The following is an 18,828-nucleotide window of genomic DNA, read 5'->3' on the forward strand; positions in this document are numbered from 1 at the left end:
GCTAGGAAGAACCCAATCAGTTGTTTTCCAATGAAGACTTAGGTATTTGGAGTCCAGAGGTTTTTCTAGACAGAAGTGTGCCTAAGAGTTAGATGCTGCAACATCACAGGGCTTTGGAGAAACCAGGGTTTAAAACAAAATTATTCAGAGCACTTGCATATGAACTTATGCATAAAATATTACTACTAGAAAATCTATTCAACAGAACACTCCTAACTTTGGATTTTCAGTCGCTCAGAAAATCTCAATGTTAAGACAGTTCTCTTGGTTATATGTGTTTGTTCATTTCCAAAATAATTTTGTTTCCAAGCTTGCAGTCTCTCCTCTGTCCCACCATCTCACAACTTTCCCCTCAATTCTTTCCATGAGGACCCTGACTGCTGCCTGCACTCCCTGCTCTTAACCACTGCTTTGCCTTGGATTTCCCCCCTTCTTCGACCAGACCTCACCACCAAGTTTCATCCTAGAGTTGGTTTGTGCAGATCATAGTCTGTTCCTGTCTGTTCCTCAACATTCTCTTTCTTCCACTCTCTCTAGAAGCCCTACTCCGAATTCCAGTATTCAGTTGCACCAACAGTCACAAAATAGCTTAAAAAAAGCAAAAAATAAGAAGATTATAAAGACTGCGTCCAATTTTAATGATACAGGAAGCATCTAATACACAAAGAAAAGCAATATACTGAAGGTCTGAAACCAGTGAACAGGAAAAGAGAAACACCATCAAGTTAGTGATCTTTGTTCTTTGCCTAAGATGTGTCCTTCACGGAACTTGACTGGCCACAAAAGGATTCAACACAAATTAATAACTGCTAAACTGCTTCTGATCTGCAGATCATATTGTCCTGCTGACAGATCATGCATGGTGAAGTAGAAGAGCTGATACAGGATAGTGAAACCAGCAATGAACCTGAGAAAATATAGAAGGTGCAGCTGGAATATAAATAGACAAAAAGCAGCCACTAAAAAAGGAAAGGAAAGAAAACAAATATGGGAACACACAAATGCTAAACGCAATGGTAACCCAAACAAACACAGTACACTTCCTCCAAAATGTGTGCATGAAGTTTTGAGCATGTGATTATCATCAGATTAGCAAGAACATGAAAAAGAGTAATGACAATATAAATTATCAAGAGTAAAATGAATGTTTTATTTTTGATAAGTTATATCCTCATTCAGAGGTATTTAAACCCTGATTAAATGGAACCCGGAAACATCCATGGACAATCAGATTGAATCAGGATTACATGTTTTCATTACATTTCAGTTATGTAGCCTGTCCAGATCTTAAGGATTTACTCATAAGGTTTTTACTTATATATTTCCTTACAGTTGGACATAGATATAATGATGATATTAGTGCAGCAGACAAATGTTGACAAAAAGAGGCAGCAAAATTTGAAGCAATCCCTTATCCCTTCATTGGTTTACCTGTGGATATAAACCCAGGCTATTTTCTTTCTTAATTTACGACAAAGACGCTGATTTCTGAAAGCTGTGTTTTAGAAATGTTGATTAAATCTCCTACAAATTAAAACTTGTTTAAATCTCTTACATATGTTTACTTGAGTACTTTGCATCAATGAACCACAGTAGCTTAGATCTGATTCTGAATGTGTAATTTGTCCAGGCCAAAAAAAAGTTTTTTTAAAAAGTTTGAAGCTTTCTTAATAAAACGTAGAAAATGCTTAGAGAAGTGGAGGGTAATCTGGTGAAAAGACGGATGAAATCAAGATACTAAGGGAAAGATTGATCACAAAGCAGAATTGCAGAGAAGGAAGATGAAACACTAGAAGCAGATAAGTTTATCTAGTGAATGTGTAGAGGAAGAAAACAGAGAAGATAACAGATCTAGAGACAAAGACAATGGGATGGTTGCTGAAGAGGAAGGTTGAGAGATGATTTTTTGTCTCAGGCATTCACTGTGTTCTTCTGGCAAGGCAATGGTGCAAAAGCAGTTACTGCATCAGGAAGGAAAAAAATCAAGACACACTGTTTGTTTTGCAATTAAAACAGCAAATTAGTACTCCTGAAACCTTCAATTTTGCTTCCTGGTTTTGTTTGAAACTTCAGTTTTCTTGGGCAAAGCAATCACTACTCTTCAGTTTCCTATTTATAAACTAGGGTGATAGCACTTATTTCCTGTCATCTTCTTCTTAACTTAGTTGTCTAAGTTATGACAGGACCCGTATCTCAGTCTGTTCCTGCCTAGAGGCTGGCAAAATAGCCTGGTTTGGACTGGGACTGCTACATTGGGGTTTTGCTGTAACCATGGTAAGGCAGAGAGGAACAGAAAAGCCAAAGAAACTGACAAAAGTCTTAATATCAGGAACTAAAAGCGATTACTTAAAAATACATATTTGTGTTCTTTTATTTTCTTTCTGATCCTATCAAATATAGTCAAGGTACATTTCAGCTTATTTTTAATTTATTCCCTTGAATCTTATTTTTACTTCAAAAGAAAGTGGTTGTTCTCATACAAGAGCTTGGGCTTTCTGAAAAACACCAGCTCTCATCAGCCTCTTGATAAAATCATAAGAGCTGAAAACATTGAGAGTTCCTTTTGTTTTAATAACCTCTCTTTCTTGAATATTTAGTGCTCATTTGAATACTTATCATCAATAAAAATTAAAACCTTATGTTTGCGAGGAGTGAGAGTATATTTAGGATTAAAATGAGTGACATCCCTCAAAAAAGAGGGCTTTTGAAGGGTTATCTTTCTTAAAGCAGTGCTCTTTCTGCAAGAGTATCCTGAGTCCAGCATGCTATACAAACAAGAAAACAAAGCAGAGGAATTCTGTAAATGAGAAGCAGAACTGGGAAAAAGATTCTGTTTGGTTCATCTGCACTAGCAGTTGTATAATTTTAAATATTAACAACACTAAAAAAATTAGTTTCTAATATAATTAACAATTCTTTAAACAGTGGTTTAAATTATAGTTATTTTTAATTTAATTTTCATTATTTGATATTTGCCTATACAAATAAGGTGTTGTTTTCAGAAACAGTTTGCTGAGAAGCCTGCAAGAAGATGCAGAATTGGGATATATCACACACACGACAATGTAAACCACAGAAAAATATGGACAAATAGCAAAGACAAATGTACCCTCTACAGCATTAAAGTTACAGAATGCCTAGAGATGAGGAGCAGCTAATATAGGAGAAAATGGTTTATAATTTGGAGAAAATGTCCAAGTTAATAATTTGCAGGTGAAATGTATGAACTTTGCAACTATCCAACTAAAGTTCCATACTAAAGCTAGCTGCTCTCCTGGACTTTTTTTTTTTTTTTTTTTTTTTTTAATATGGAGACAACCACTGGCATTCATTAAAATTTATAATCTTCCATTCAAAGGGAGTTCCTGCTGAGTTTAGATACGGCCTATATTTCTTTCCATATAAGCCATTAATTAAGCACCTGGAACAGAAATGTTCTCAGTGGCAAGGCCAAGGCATCACCTGCTCAAAGGGATGTGAAGCTGTCAAACGAGGCTCTCTAAGCCATTTTAGAAAACAGAAGGACATTGTGCCTAGACACCAAACCACAAACAAATCTTAACAATGGGTAAATTGTGGTAAGGAACAAGGCATGCATATTTTATCGTGTTGTCTTGTGCTGTTTGTGGTGTTATTTAAAACAAAGAGTACTTGTGGGTTAAACTGCTCAAATACTCCATGCAATTACACTTGGACTCGGCCTGGAAAACGTAAGTCCTGGGGACACTCTTAGTGTTAGGAGTACAATAAAGATGATGTGCCTCATGGCAGACCTGGTCCATGGGGATGCTGTACACATGGGAGCGGCTGAGAGCAAGGCTAGAGCAGAGCTATCAGGGTGAAGAGCGCTGTGTGGGTGCCTTGCTCGGGTTTCAGGGCTGATGGAGGAGCGTCTGTGCCGACGGGGATATAAAGAAGCCAGATCAAGTCCTGCATCATTAGGTTATTTAATAGGTGTTTCTCCGAGAACTGAGCAACAACAGAGATCTGGGCCCAAAGCGGGCAGTGTTCCATTATCACGTTTTGACAAAGTGGTTGCTTTGTCCTCCCGCTGTGGCTTACATTACACACACAACACAAGCGTGCACATAATTTTGTTACGCATATACATAGTACTAAAGCCTCCCTGTCGCCGCTCCCCTCACAGACCAGTCCTCACGGAAGTCTGGCTGTCCCGAGCCTGGCATGGCAGCAGTGCCAAGCTGTTATGCAGGAGACTCACGTAAGGAGAGGAGGACCCTTCTCTGGGACACGCACCCCAGGCACTCCCGCACAACCCTCGGCAGGTGCCGCTCGGGCCTCACCGCTCTGCCCGCGGCCCGGCCCCGTGCGGCGGCCGCGGCCGGTCCCGGCGGCGCTCGGGGGGCAGGGCGGGCCGGCAGAGGTGGCCGCAGTCCCCGCCTCTCCCGCCGGTTGCTCGGCGAAGGCCGGGCCGGGAGCAGCCGCTCACCGGCGCCGCGGCCCGCCGGAGCCATGAGCTCCCACCGCAGCGAGAGCGACTGGCAGGGGCTGCTGAGCGAGGTGAGGCGGCGGGGGGCCCGCGGGCTGGGGCGCCGGGCACCGAGGCAGAGCGGCGGGCGGGCCCGGCTGCTCCCCGCGCCTCGAGGAAATGCCGGGGAGAGTGGCACAGCCGCCGGCAGGGGAGCCGGCCCGCGGCCGAGCGGGCGGCAGCGGCTGGAGCGGCGGGCGGGGGGCGCCGAGGTGTGCCGGCCGCGGCTGCGCTGCGTGGCCACGTCTGCCCCTGGCCCTGCCCTGCTCGGGCTGCCGCCGCGGCCCTGCGCTGCTGCCGAGCACCGGCAGCAAGGGCCTGCGAACCTCCCCGTGTATCAGCCGCCCTAGGGCTGCAGAGAGCAGGTTGTAGGCTCTGGTGCTGCTGCTGCGGCTGGTTTGAAACCGCTGAGGATTCCCTGAGCTGCGGGGATGGCCGGGGCCTCGGGCCCGGAGGAGCAGCGCAGTGCAGCTGCGGCACCCGCCCGGGAGACCGGGCTGTGCCCCTGTGCTGTGTGCCTTGTGTTCTTACTGCACTTGAATCACATATGAAAGGGTTTTGAGACCCATGGTGGCATTTATACTATGGGAGAAAAGAATGTAATAGCACCGTGCCCATGAGCCTCAACAGGTGGAGGATTTTCCAGTTATGTATATAGAAACATTATTGTCCACTGCATCCCCATTAAAACATCCACAGCATTTACAGGTACACATTTTCATGTAAGGTAAGTTACCAAACTCAAACCAACTTGAGGTCAGTATCGTTTAAATGAGTATTATTGAAGACAAAACTGTTTATTAGCCAAACTCATGAAGTAGGCTGGCATGCTGACTTTTACATTGCATTACTGTAAAAATAGTATTTTTATGCTTACAGCTAGCAGATAAAACTGTGCAAATGGCATTGGCCTGGCCTGTCCTATAGTATGATGCACACGGGTGAATTCCCCTATTTTCAGGGGGGCTTTGCCTCCGTTATGTTAACTGAGTGTAAGGCCTAAGGCCCTGACCTATCAAAAACATCTTTGAGTTTAGGGTGTTGAACCTGTCGGTACTCCTGGTGATTTCAATGGGAGTTTGTATGGGCCTAGATATGTGCTGGTACAATATATCCAGAATTGGAGATTGTGTGTCAACACAATACTTCCAAAGACACAAAATGATCCAGGAGAAAGTGAAAAGTGCACTTTTAGTAGTATGCACTGCACCTTGTTGTGCAGTGTTGCCATCTCCTTTCTCAAATGGGGTTTTATTTGGGATGGGGGTGATTTCAGATGGGAGACAAATCATGAGGTGTGTTCAGAGGAAATGTTGCTATACCTTGCTTTAAAAAGTAGTTTAGAATTACTTTGGAGCTTTTTTACTGTTTATATAATTTAGCCAAAAAACTCAGTGCTAGAATTGAACACTTCAGTTTAGAGGCTTCTTGATTGTAGTAAAGTTTAATGAGTGTGATAAGCTACATTCTTGTAGATACTTAAACATACATATAATTTCTTTTTTTTTTTCAGGAAAAATTAGAAGCATAATGACTTATATTCCACCTTTCCTTCCTTTCTGACTGTTTCCACAGCAGGTTTGCAACCCATTTTTCTGGGTAAAGTCTGTAGTATGTGCTGTCAAGATACAGGTTTTTTGCTTTTGCCTTCCTCCTTCTTTGGCTGTTGTAATTCACTCCATGTGTTTTACCCATTAGCTCTAACATCCTAATGGGTCTGTGAGAAAGTGGCTTAGACTTCTGAAATAACTTGTAATAAGTTTTTTTAATTTACCATATCACTCAGTAGTACAGATATTCTCAAGGCCTCCTAGCTTCAGTGTCTGCTGGGTATTTTTTTACCCCTGTGCATTTCATAAAAATCCTGAAGTGCTTTCAAAACACAAGGTAACACAGGGAAGAAAAGACATGGTGGCTCTGAACAAACACTCTCCCATTGCAGGTGGTAGACAATTAAGACATAAGATGGAGTTAAAAATCTTGGTGTAAAAGACCAGAAGCTGATGGGTTCAGACCTGTGGTCACGTACTTTTTCGTTTCCATAAGCCAAATCCTCCAGGTTTGAAAGGTAGGAGTAATTGAAATACTTGTCAAGGCAATGGTAACTTTTAAAACTATGGTGCTACAGCTGTTAGGAAAAGTGGTAAGGATGTGTATTTGGTCCTTATGCACAAACACTTGTACACACAGCATTTATTTTTGTAGGCTGCCTTTCCATTTTTCATTAGAAAAAAATAAATTATTTTTGTATGTTTCAGTCTTTTTCTGTATTTACTTTTCTTTTTCCTTTTGACTTTGGTTCCATTTTAGTGCCTTTTGCTCTGTACCCTTTCACATACCTTTCTCTGTCTTTACTATTCTCAACACTAACTTCTTCCTTGTTCTTTTGCCTCCATATTTATGTATTTTTCCACTTATTTTACAGCACGTGTATTTCAGGCCTAGTGTGCACCTGGTACTCTGAACAATCTTTGCACCACATGTACCTTGAGCATTCTGTAAACTAACTGAATAGGATGACGTAGGTAGGAATACTGGGACAAAGCCAACTTAGCAAACACTGAATGGGCATAAAAGTCATTATTTCCATTGGTAGTCTCACAAACTGGATGCGGAAGTGCTCACTTCAGGAGCAACAATCCACATAAATTTTAACTGTTCTCTAGCTAAGTTTATGTATTGGTGATGGATGTATATAGATATATGAAAGATTAATTACTCTGTTGAGTTTTCATATAGTTTTTCTGCTTGGACTCTTGGTTTTTGTCTAGCATTTATGTCACTCAGTGACCCACATTAAGAGTATTTAGAAGCCAGGGCAAAGTTGTAGGGTGAAGACCTGGTCAATAACTGGTGAGATACAAGAGACCGAGCTGTAGCAAGGGCTTTCTTGCTGGCGGCCCAAGTCCTCCATAAACCAGTGATCTTCATAAATCTCAAAATACAATCCAAGAGTACATTCCATTCCTCATCCCCATCCCTGGAGTTGTTCAAGGCCACTTTGGATGGGAGTCTGAGCAACCTGGTCTAGTTGAGGGTGTCCCTGCCGTGGCAGCGGAGTTGAAATGAGAATGAATCTTCAAGGTGCCTCAGATTTGCCAACTTCTATGCTTCTCTGTCACCTCCCACACATTAGTGTTTAGTGCTGTTTACAGCTACTCATTTGTGACTGTGCCTCCTAAAGTTAGTTTGAAGAGATGTAATTTCCATTTAATTTTTCATTCACGAGAGGCTGTTTCTTGGTTATTGACTGCCTATGGTCTTCAGCAGCACAGACGGAGGTGATATGCTTGTCTTTTGAGCTCCCTTGCCTAGTAATTTTGGACTTACCAAACTGTTGAGCAGTAGTTCTAGCTAAAATAGCTAGATTTTAACATGATTTCCAGACATGAGTTCTGAAGAGATACCTAGCCTGCTTGTAATTGGCAGAGCACATCTTTCCCATTGGTTGCACAATTTTTTATGTGGACAAGAGAGAAGAGGAAGAAAAACTGGTGAGATTTTCATATTTCTATTATCTCTGTAACATTCTGTCATGTATCCTTCTCAAACAAAGCATGAAATACAAATTTGCCAAGCCTCTATGAGTGGCCCAGCAGGCTTTGGAGCCACTAGTTTAACAGCTTTTCTTGATGTGGACAAATACAGGGGCTGTAGGGAAGAACAAAGTGGAGCAGATACTCTAAGGTCTAAGGTCTGCTCTAAGGATGGCATTGTAATGACTTTGACATTTGGGAAATGAAATGAAAATGCTGAAAGAGTTGGCACTGTGATTTACTGTACTCCAAAATTCCCTGGAGCTGTGGGAGAGTGCTGTGAAGACCTGCATGCTGGACTTTTGGACAACCAAAAAAGTGTTTACTTTTTTAGATGTTTCCATGTTTCAGGTTGGACTAAGAGGCCCACACGGATGTTGTGAAACAAGCAGAGAGAAATTGATAATATTATCTGATACACAGCATGTAAATCTTCTGAGGGTTGGGCCACATTACACAGAAATGTTAACGACTAAATTGTGGTATTCCTAAATGGCCAGTGAAGATGATGTGGTGGTGTATTGCCATCAAGACAAGACATGGTGTTCTGAGGAGCTGCTTGTATCACTTCTATCATCAGTTAAAGATACCAGTCTGCTTTGTGTTTCAGCAGCCGGGAGGCAGCCAGTGAAGCAAGAGCTGGGCAGCAGGAAAAGCAGAGTTGATATGGTGGGATAAAACCAAGGTCACTGTATTATTTCAGGTTTTATCAGAGATAAATCACATCAGGAAGTGAGATGGCAAGCAAATGGCCAGTAATTGTATATTTCTCTGGGTCTGAGTGCTTGGCTCTCTTAGATAAGTTAACAGTTTAATCTGAAGTCAAGGGGAGCCACATTATAGAAACAGTCAGCAAACATCCCAAACGTGAGATTGCAGTGCATCTTGGGGCCCTTCAGTTTCTACAACAGAATTGTCTCCAAGAGTACAGTCAGGAGAAATTTGATAAAACTTCAGGCAATTTGGTAACAGCTGGATCTCTTGTCAAAAGATGGTGAGTAGATGTCATGGTTTCTCAGAGAGCAGGGTTGATGATAGGTTTCAAGGTCCAGTGTAATGTAGTAGCCTTTCAGCATTTGAGGACACAAGGTGCACAAGTGTCAAGAGAAGACAGAATATTATCCACAGTGATTCCAAAGCACAGATTGGAGATAGTATCTCTGCTTCTATTTGCAGAAAATTAGATGTTTTCCAAGACATTGTCATTAAATACCAAAATATAGGCCAGTAATTTGTACAAATTAAAAAAAAACAAAACTGATAGGAATTCAGTGTGTTTGTTGGTTTAAAAAACGTAAGTCTAAAACCTTGACTGTGTCCCAGCTTCATCAGATTATTAGACCGTGTCTACAGCGTCATTAATGAGATCTACCCAGATTTGTCACTAAAAATAGCAATGGACAAATAGTAAGTGTTCGATGCAGAGGGTCACCTTGGAGCAGTTACACTCTTCTGTAATGTCAGTCTCTTTTTACTCAATTTCACTAAAGTAGTCATCTGGCTGTAAAGCAGTTCAGGCAATAATGTAGGATGTCATATATATTCCTTTAATTATTATGATCTTCCTTGTAGCAATTGTAATTTACTTTATTGCAGATAACAGCACATTGGTAGATAAAAGTCACTAGACAGATATGTAAAGTTGTACATTGTATCTTTTAGATTCAATATATAGAAGCTGGTTCCCATTCGGCTTTGTTTTTAAATTCATAGATTATTTTGTGCCAATAATTTAAAAGAAACAAAAGACAATAAGAATATTTCATAATAACTGTAGTGCATAACAGAATTCAATTATTTGTCTCACTGACAGACAGCACCTGAGATGTGGGCTTTCCTTCAGTTGTAGGGGAGGGAGTCTACATGAGTGAATGTAGGAAGCATCTACATTTTTTCAGAATACTTTTATTATATAATACTTTTTTTCTGAATATTTTTTTTTCAGACTGAGAAAATTTGCCTTATTGCTTTCGTTGCTCCAAAATGACTTGTCAAACTCCTATGTTCTTTTTGACAGCATACCAATTTTGTTGCACTTATTTGTCCATATAAGGGAAATTGCTGATGAGACTCAGTTATTTCCCTGACTAGAACCCATTTCTCGTATACAGTTGTTGGGTCATTTTATGGCCATTATTGCTAGGCTGTTTTTTAACATTCAGAAACAAATACATTGAATAACCTCTTTGAGGTCTGTCTTTGTGAAATTTGGTTTTCCTTCAGTAATGGTAATGGGAACTGCAAACATAGCCCTGTTGAATAATCAGATTCCACAGAAATGCTCTGGCTTTATTGTTTCTTGTACCATAAGCTCATGGAAACATATTATTATGTTATTACTGGTTTTATTCTGTTTATTTGGGAAAGTCAATATGTATAAAAGGCAAAAAATTACTTCAAAAAGTCTTTTATGTGGTCATTTTTATATTAAAATCCAAATAGCACATTGAGAAGAGATGCCAACATCATCAGTATGTAGTTCATCTAGTTAAAACAGATTTTAAACAAGGAGGCCATCATTATTCCTTTTCATTTAGATCCTGAACATTACTGTCCCCAATCTGTTTATGGTTCGTTATCCTCAGGCTAATAGGTAGTGGAGAGTTCCCCAGCCGCTGCCAGTGCTGCTGCAAAAGGTGAAGCCTTCTTGTATGCTCTGAGTGTGTCCTTTGTAGAGGGTTGTGACTCATGGCAGAAGCAGGATTTGTTGCTGCTAGGTCTGTATTTCCTGCTGGGTAAGTGCTGGGTTTTGCCGTCTAATCCACATGCTCTGGTTCACTCCTGACTCTCATACACGGTTTCATCCAGCAGCACTTGAGGCAAGGCTTGCAGGCACCTGCAGGTATTGTGGGTGTATAAGGCAAGATGTTTGGCTTCTTTCCACTCTCACTGTGTGCATGGTATCGGCTGCTCTACTCCACACAGGTGTTGGCTGGATGGGCCGGCTTCATTCTTGTTGGGATTCTTCCTGTTAAAGGAACAGGTCAGGCTACTTGGTTCAGGGCTTTAGGCTGTTGAGGTTTGTTTTTTTTTAAGTGATTGGGTGGTTTTATTTTGCTCATTTTTATTAGCAACTACTTTATCAGATTGTTAATATTTAGAAACAGTTTAGCAAAGGCTTATTTTAGAATTACTTAGGGAATGAAATAGGGGAAAAAAGAAGAGAGATTGACAAATATTTCACTGTAAGGGAAGGAATTACTTTATCAAGTTTGAAGCAGTTTAGTATAATCACTTACTGACAATATTAAAGTTTAGCCTCTCATACCTTTCAGTCCTTTATCAGGGGATTTGACATTTGTGTAAGGTATCAGTAAGGACATAAGTACATAGGTACACTTTCCTTTGTTGATGCCAAGGCATCATAATCCAGAAAATTTATGGCAGGATTTCAACTTCAGTATTGCCAGAAATAAAATTAATCCAAGGTGGAAGCGTCCTTTTTGAGAGTTCACATCCTTCTTGGAACTGCTTTTCTCATTTCCTTCCCACTTTTTTTGCAAGTAAGCATTTACCATTTTTGGAAAAGGTTGTCTGTACTAATACACCAAACTCACTTTTTCCTTTCTCATTGACTTGAAATTGAGGTTAACAAAGTTAGTTCCAAGCAAGTAGTACATAGAAAGAATGATTTTTGTCCCAAAGAACAGCACTGACTTGAACAGTATGGAAGTGCTGATGTTCTTGCTTTGTGCAAGAGCCCATAATGACAAAGTATTCTTGTCAGAGGATATAATGAAACTATAAATTGTTTTCATGACTGCTGTGGTATTTGGTCTCTTGCAGATCACATTCAGAAAGTATTTAGAGCCACATCTTATGTCAGTAACATCAGAGATAGAAATACATACTTTAGCATGAGCAGTGTCAAGTGAAGGGCTAATAAGTATCTGCTGATCGAACATCATGTTAAGTGAAAAAAGTTACCTGAAAGTTCTGACAAGTAACATTGAAGATGACATACACGTTACTCTTCCTTTCAATGGGGAAAGGCAACGAAGCAGATCAGACTAATGCAGAACAGCTAAGATTTGCAAGTTCTGCTTCGCTTAGTGAGTGAGTCCTTCACATGAGAAGTGGCTGCAGGGGAAGGCTCATCTTCTGCCCTCCCTCCCCCTTTAGGTGTTTATGGCATTCCTGCATTATTTTCCTTTTTATTTTTGCCTCAAACAAGCATGTGCCTGTAGTATCACAGCATAATTAAGTTTCTTTTATGTGTGGCATTAGGGCATCACACTAAAATTGTTTCATAGTCAAGGTAAATTTTGGTTATCATTCATGCAGCCCCTTTTGCTGTTACATGGTGCTGTTTCAGTGTCCAGTTGGGAGGCTGAGTCCAGAGGACATTGCTGGTAGTGGGAAGAAGGATGGCAGTGGGAAGTGAAGCAGGAACGATTGGTTGCTACCTGGCAGCTGGTTATTGTGAGCACATGTATAAAGGGATTTTGCAAATGCTTCTTACTTCTAGCAGACTTGTCAGGGCTGCTGGGCAAATTGCAAGGTTCCTCATGCTATTGCATTTAAAGAAAAGAATGAGAAACTGAAATTGATAAATTTTTCTAAGTCACAGTGGTCAGGTGAACATGTGGCCTTACAGCTGGATTTCAAGCTTTCTGTATGAAATATCTTCCCCATGATTGTTATTAATAAGATGACTTGTGGCAGACTTTGATCTTCTGCAATCTTCCTCCAACTTTTCAGAGTAGAACTTGAGCCTCTTGAGTATCCAGTACTGACTTGGGCAGAAATGGCTTGTTACATGTATGGGTTTTTTCTTTTCTGCAGTATCTGGTGTGCAAAAGGAAACTCGAAAGTAAAAAGGAGGCATTGCTAATCCTTTCCAAAGAGCTGGACACCTGTCAACAAGAAAGAGACCAGTACAAACTTATGGCCAACCAGTTGCGGGAACGACACCAGTCTCTGAAAAAGAAGTATCGGGAGCTGATTGTAGGTTGTTCTTTATGAAGACTGTATAACTAGGGGACAAAGGTGAACCTCCAAAAAAAAATTGGAAAGGAGTCCATAATGGCTGCTGTAAAAATGTTTAGGTACTTGTTTGCAGTATTCCTGCAGTTGGACAGCCCTGATTATATTATTACTCATTTGTTCTACATTGATGAGGCAGTTCTTGTTATATAGGAGACAGAAACGCAGTGCATGCTCTGAGGAAATTAGTTTCAGTGATAATTCCATTTAAAAACTGACTGTGGTATTATTATTCGACAGAAACTTAATGTACCAGTATGAAAATTAATGCAACACAAATTTGTAATGAACTGCTGTTCTAGAAATCTAAACAGATCTTCAACTTTAGAATTTTTTTAAGTTGAAGTTAGTATTACTGGTATTAATCAGTAGTATTTTAAAAAAGTTTGATAGCATTTTAGTTAAAATATATGTTCTACAATTAGATTCACAGAATTAATATAGTTTCTGGTTTCAGGAATAATATGCCAATAAAATGTATCTTTTTATTTGTAGGATGGGGATCCATCGCTTCCACCTGAAAAGAGGAAACAGGTAGGAATTTTTTTCAGGTGATGTTATTTATCTGCTACAAAAGTACTTTGCAAAAGACTAAAAATATTAATTAGGAAATCTGGTAAAAAACCAAGCATTTCTAAATATTGAAAAGCTGAATCTTTAAAATGTGAAATTATGCTTTTGTCTACACGTTTCACTGTGAAATACCTGAACTACAGAATATATGACTATTGCTTTCATGTTCACCTGAGGCTGAAATTGGTCAGTGTATAGAGACTTGAGATTGTTCTCCTTGTTGTTTATTCTTCTGTATTGAGGCCTAAAATGGATTTGTGACAGAACTTCTCATACTTAAAAGTAATCTGGGAATGCATTGTCTGCTTTCCATAATTGTTAATTTATTGTTGTGAGTGCTGTTTTCCATTAAGTATTCTCCCAGGCCACTTGGACTCTGAGTTATAAATGGTAAAACAGTGATAATTGCATTTTATGGTTCCCCTGAAAAACTTCTTGCCTGCTCACATGCATTTTTGTTCCTGGATATCCATATAGTGTGTCCCTGTTGTGGAATGTTGGTTGTCACATCTTAAAATTAAGATAATTTTTAGAGAAAAATGGCACCCAAAAGTCAATGTGTGGAGCAGGGAGATGAGGACAACCTAAAATAACAAAAATTGTTGCAGTAATTGGTAGTTTTGGAAGTCTTAACTATGTTTAAAACATGGTTATTACATTCTGTTAATGGATCAGAAGTTTTACTCATCACCCTTTCCCAGAGAGTTTGCATGTAGTTCTTGCTATTTGCTTAAAATTTTACGGCTTAGGGTTTTGGTTGCTTTAAACTAAACTTCCAGAGGCAATATAATTACTCCTTCAGGCACTTAAACAAATAGCTGCCAAGAAGTCAGTGGCTCAGTGTAGAATCATTTAACTTCCTCATTATTTAGCATAATTTATTTGCAATTCTGTTATTTCAACAGAATTCTAATAAAACTTTATGACCAGATACAAGTTTGTGCATTTTGAGTGTTGCTGAGGAATATCCAGTTGAAGGAGAAAAACCAAAGCAATGTATGCATCATTACAGAGATAAGTAGGAAGAAAGATTTGCCATCCCATAGCTCATCTAATTCATCTTTCATCTTTCAAAATAAATAAAATTGGAAGTTGTTTCTAAAATACTAGCCAAATTCAGTCAAAATTCAGAAGCTGTGATTGCATTAAGTTTTGGCAATTTGTCTTACCAGGGCAAATGCCTGGAAAACCTTTTATCTACCTAGGAGTAATTTTTTTTTTTCTGAGGAAGTTACGTGTTCATGCTGGTAGCAGTGAAAGAAAGAAAATCTTGTCTTCAAATGGGGTCATTGATAGGTTCCCTCCTAGAACAATATATATGTTAGGTTGTACAGTAGTAGACTGTTAGTGTACTTCTTGAGTTTTCATTTTCCTGAAAAACATGTCTGTAGCATACAAGGTGGATAACCTAGAGTAGTTAGTGCAACCTTTCTGAAGAAGAGTATAGTTTTGCCTTGAGAAATGCATCAGAGAATAATAAAAGAAAGTTATGAATATTTTTCCATTATTGCCATACATATATTTCTTAGCATTTTCTCACCTAAGAAAGAGGAAAGTTCACTCTCCCTTTTGTGCTTCTTCCATTCCCTTTTTTCCTGGACCCCTAGATGTGTGCTGGGAGAAGTTTGTGACCTCAGTCACTTTATGAAAGGAGACCCTGGTCTCCAATGAATTCTGCACAACACAATGTGCATACTGTTTTCATGGTCAGAAATGAGATGAAAACATGATATGCTTAACAATTTTCTAGCTGTTGCATTGGTTTGCCACAACTGAGAAATTATTGCTTATTATTGAAATTTCAGTCTAAAACGTTAAATGTAATCATTTGGTTGTAATTGCTGCGGTCTTCTCGTCTTCATTTTTCCTCTTTATTATCAATTATTTTTGGTGACTGTTTCAAATGTTGTGTTTTCCACCATGCCTTCTCATCCTGTTTTCCAGCACAGAATTTTCATAGTTTTTATGGAAATATCATGTAACCAGGCATTTTCTGTCAGCAAGCAGCTAACTCAAAATCTGGTTTTGCAAAATTGTTACTTAAAGATACCTTAACATGCAGTGCTCTGTAGTGTTTTCCCTCTCAATGCTGTGTTTGCATCTCGGATCTTTTCCAAACTAAACAATTCTATGATACTATGATGATTCTATCCAAAGATTGCTCTGTGTGTATCACCTTCTGCCAACCAGCAGAAGCAGAAAATGAGAAGCAGTGCTACAGAAATCTCTATTTCTACTGTGGATATTTCTCATTAGTGTTGTTCACTTGTGAGCTGTCAGTGGCCCCTCGTGCCTAACACTCTCAAATGGTGTGGTTGAAGGTAGTTTCATAATGTCTTATGGTGTCAGGTGTAGAGTAATTTTTGGATAAGTAATGGAAGGGTGAATTGTTTCAGGACAATAGGAATTAGGAAGAGTGTGTTTTATGTTAAAATTAATTCAGACATGATTGTAGTGGTCTAATCCCAGCCGGCAGCCAAGGCCCACACAGCCCCTCACTCATTGTCTCACCAGGGCAATCAGAGAGAGAATCAGAAGAATAAAAGCTATGGAACTTGTGGGTTGAGATGAAGAGTTTTATAGGAAAAGCAAAAGCTGCTCACACAAGCAAAGCAAAACAAAACAAAACAAGGAATTAATTCACGACTTCCATGTACAGGCATGGTGTTCACTCATCCCTGGGAGAGCAGGGCCCTTTCAAGCATAATGGTGACTTGGGAAGACAAATGCCATCACACCAAACACCACCCCTTCCTCTTTCTTCCCCTCATTTTATATACTGAGTATGATGTCACATGGTGTGGAATATCCCTTGGTTCAGTTTGGGTCACCTGTCCTGGCTGTGTCTCCTCCCAATCTCCCAGGCACCCCTCAACTTTCTTGCCAGCACGACAGTACAAAAAGCAGAAAAGGCTTTGGGTCTGTGTCAGTCCTGCTCAGCAATAATGAAAACATCTCCATATTATCTGCTCTGTGTTCAGCTCAAATCTAAAGCATAGCCCGATATCAGCCACTGTGAAGAAAATTAACTCTACTCCAGCTGAAACCAGCACAATAGTAAACAGTAGACACTCCCTGTTTTGCAAGACATGTTACAATATTTCTCTGTCTACATAGCCTCTGCCGAGCATCCTATATAAATAGAAATTCTACCATTCTACGGTTCTGCAGTGATATGTATTTATATGCATTAATTGTGATGCAGGATGTTTTAATGGAAGTTTACTACTTATATGTTGGCCGGTGTTGCTGCACTGGGAAACTTAAAGAAAAAAACATAGATTGGATTTCTATAATTTTCATCTACATTAGAGTTTCAATATAGCTTCAGTTTGGGAGAAGCTTTGCCATTAATATAACAAATCAGTGAATCCTTCAACCTTCAATTTGAAATGGAAGTTTTTTTAATACAAATGAGATCCTTTGAATAAACAAAGATGAAATAAAATGCATTGTTAGGAAAACGGCTGTGCTGGGCTACAGTCCTAAATATACTTTCCTTAATTTGATCTCTGTGAGACCACTCAGTTGGAGATAATGGATTTGCACTGGGGCTGTGTGTCAAGAATAAAGCTACAATGCATGTGTCACTGGGGAGGTCTTAGATTTGTATTTTAAATGTATAAGGAATCAAATTAAATGGAACTGGGCACCACAAGACCACAGAATAGTGGAGGTGGAAAGACAGCTCTTGAGGTCAACTAGTCCAATCTTCTTGCTCAAATACAACTACCTAGATGAAGTTGAACATTTTCAGTATGGCTTTGATTCTCTGTGACTCAACAGCCTCTCTGGGAAACCTGTTCCAGTGTTTGAGCACTCTCGCAGAAAAAAGGGTGAGGGGCAGGACTCTTTGTCACCTTCTTGCTGTCCTAAGGAGCCTGTATCCCTTCATTGCAGCACTCCAGTTGTGTGAGCTATCCCACAGATTCTCCATGATCCCAAAGTTTGTAACACTGTAACTTACACACAGTCTTCAAATTCCTTCTGTTTATTCCCCCTGCTGCATGTGTTAGGGACCTTGGAGAGGCATCCAAGTGTGCTGGTTCTGTGGTACAGGCTTAGAGCTTTCCTACAAGGCTGTTCTATGGTAGTCTCCTTTGCTACATGCCTATGGTCAAAGGAATTACACTTCAGCTCAGTTGCTTTGTGAATTGCTATGTCCTTTCTCTTCCTTTGTCCCAGCCTCCTGGCTTGCCTACCCTATCCTAAGCTTCCTCCCACATAATTTCAAGAGTAAAGCTCTCCTTTTAAAGTTCTCCAGCCTACTGGCAAAGATACTTCTGCCTCATGTGGTCATGTGGATCCTGTGTCTCCCAAGCAGGTGTTGAGCCTTAGAGAGGATCCCATGGTCCTAGAACCGTCTTTGAGGCTCCTGTACTGAGTCCTGTAATGTAATTATGCCGTATTCCTAGTACAGAGCACAGCTTGATGATTAATCCTCCTACCAGCCAGAAAGTCCCACCAGAGAACCTGAAGGTCAGGGCCCTTAATGCTGTTACAGTTATCCGTAGGTATATGGATCTCAGCGTATCCATAGGAATGAATCCCAAGGTGATTCATTCAAACCAAGATTCTGACTGCTTCAAGGACCCTTGGTATCACAGCAGCATGGTACCCACTCACTGGGATGTTGGTCAGACAACTTGTCTCTTGCTAATGAATATGTCTGTGGGCATGACATTTTGGCACAGGCATAACATCAGAAAGACCGGAGGTTTCAGACAGGATTATGCTGTGACATGCCACAAATGGACCTATTTTGATCCCTTTCACTTCTAGCTCTAGCTCAACCTACTCGGCTATCACTATTCACTTCTGAAACAAACTTCAGGGATTACCTTATGACTGTTCATGACATCATCATAAATAATGACTAATGTGGCAATTTTTTGTTAATTAATGAATTCGCTAAGTTTTGCTAGGCTTGTGTTAAGGTGCACAATCTGCATTCAGATTCCTATGAGAAAATCTGTAGATAAAATACACTACAGGGTAAGGAATAATTTTGTATTTATCTCACAGTGGTGCTGTGAAGATTTATGTGATTTCCTCTTCTCTACAAGGGGTTTGAATATGAAAAACATTATGCATATGCCAAATGTGGACTGGTGCACTTTGCTTTGGTTTGTAGGTGCATGTGTTTGACTCCCATAGCATGAGGTAGCAGCTGGAAAACAGTGACACTGTTTGTCCTTGCAACACACAGAAAGCAATATTCCCATGGATTTCCTGGCTCCAGGA

General features: G+C 40.0%; 1 protein-coding gene across 6 annotated transcripts in view; it reads left to right on the forward strand.

The window, feature by feature from the left end:
* Positions 1-4,369: 4,369 nt before the first annotated feature.
* CCDC149 (coiled-coil domain containing 149) overlaps positions 4,370-18,828 on the forward strand; it is a 51,547-nt gene continuing 37,088 nt past the window's right edge. For 4 of the 6 annotated variants that reach the window (XM_058838339.1, XM_058838340.1, XM_058838341.1 and 1 more), the window contains exons 1-3: positions 4,370-4,521; positions 12,811-12,972; positions 13,507-13,545. In XM_058838339.1, coding sequence (XP_058694322.1) covers positions 4,474-4,521; positions 12,811-12,972; positions 13,507-13,545 — 249 coding nt within the window. In that variant the 5' untranslated portion in view covers positions 4,370-4,473. Of the gene's footprint in view, positions 4,522-6,475; positions 6,558-12,810; positions 12,973-13,506; positions 13,546-18,828 lie in introns of those variants that run through there. The other 2 variants (XM_058838344.1, XM_058838345.1) reach the window with 2 other exon arrangements.

The sequence above is a fragment of the Poecile atricapillus genome, chromosome 4, assembly GCF_030490865.1.
Source record: "Poecile atricapillus isolate bPoeAtr1 chromosome 4, bPoeAtr1.hap1, whole genome shotgun sequence".
Classification (NCBI taxonomy): Eukaryota; Metazoa; Chordata; class Aves; order Passeriformes; family Paridae; genus Poecile; species Poecile atricapillus.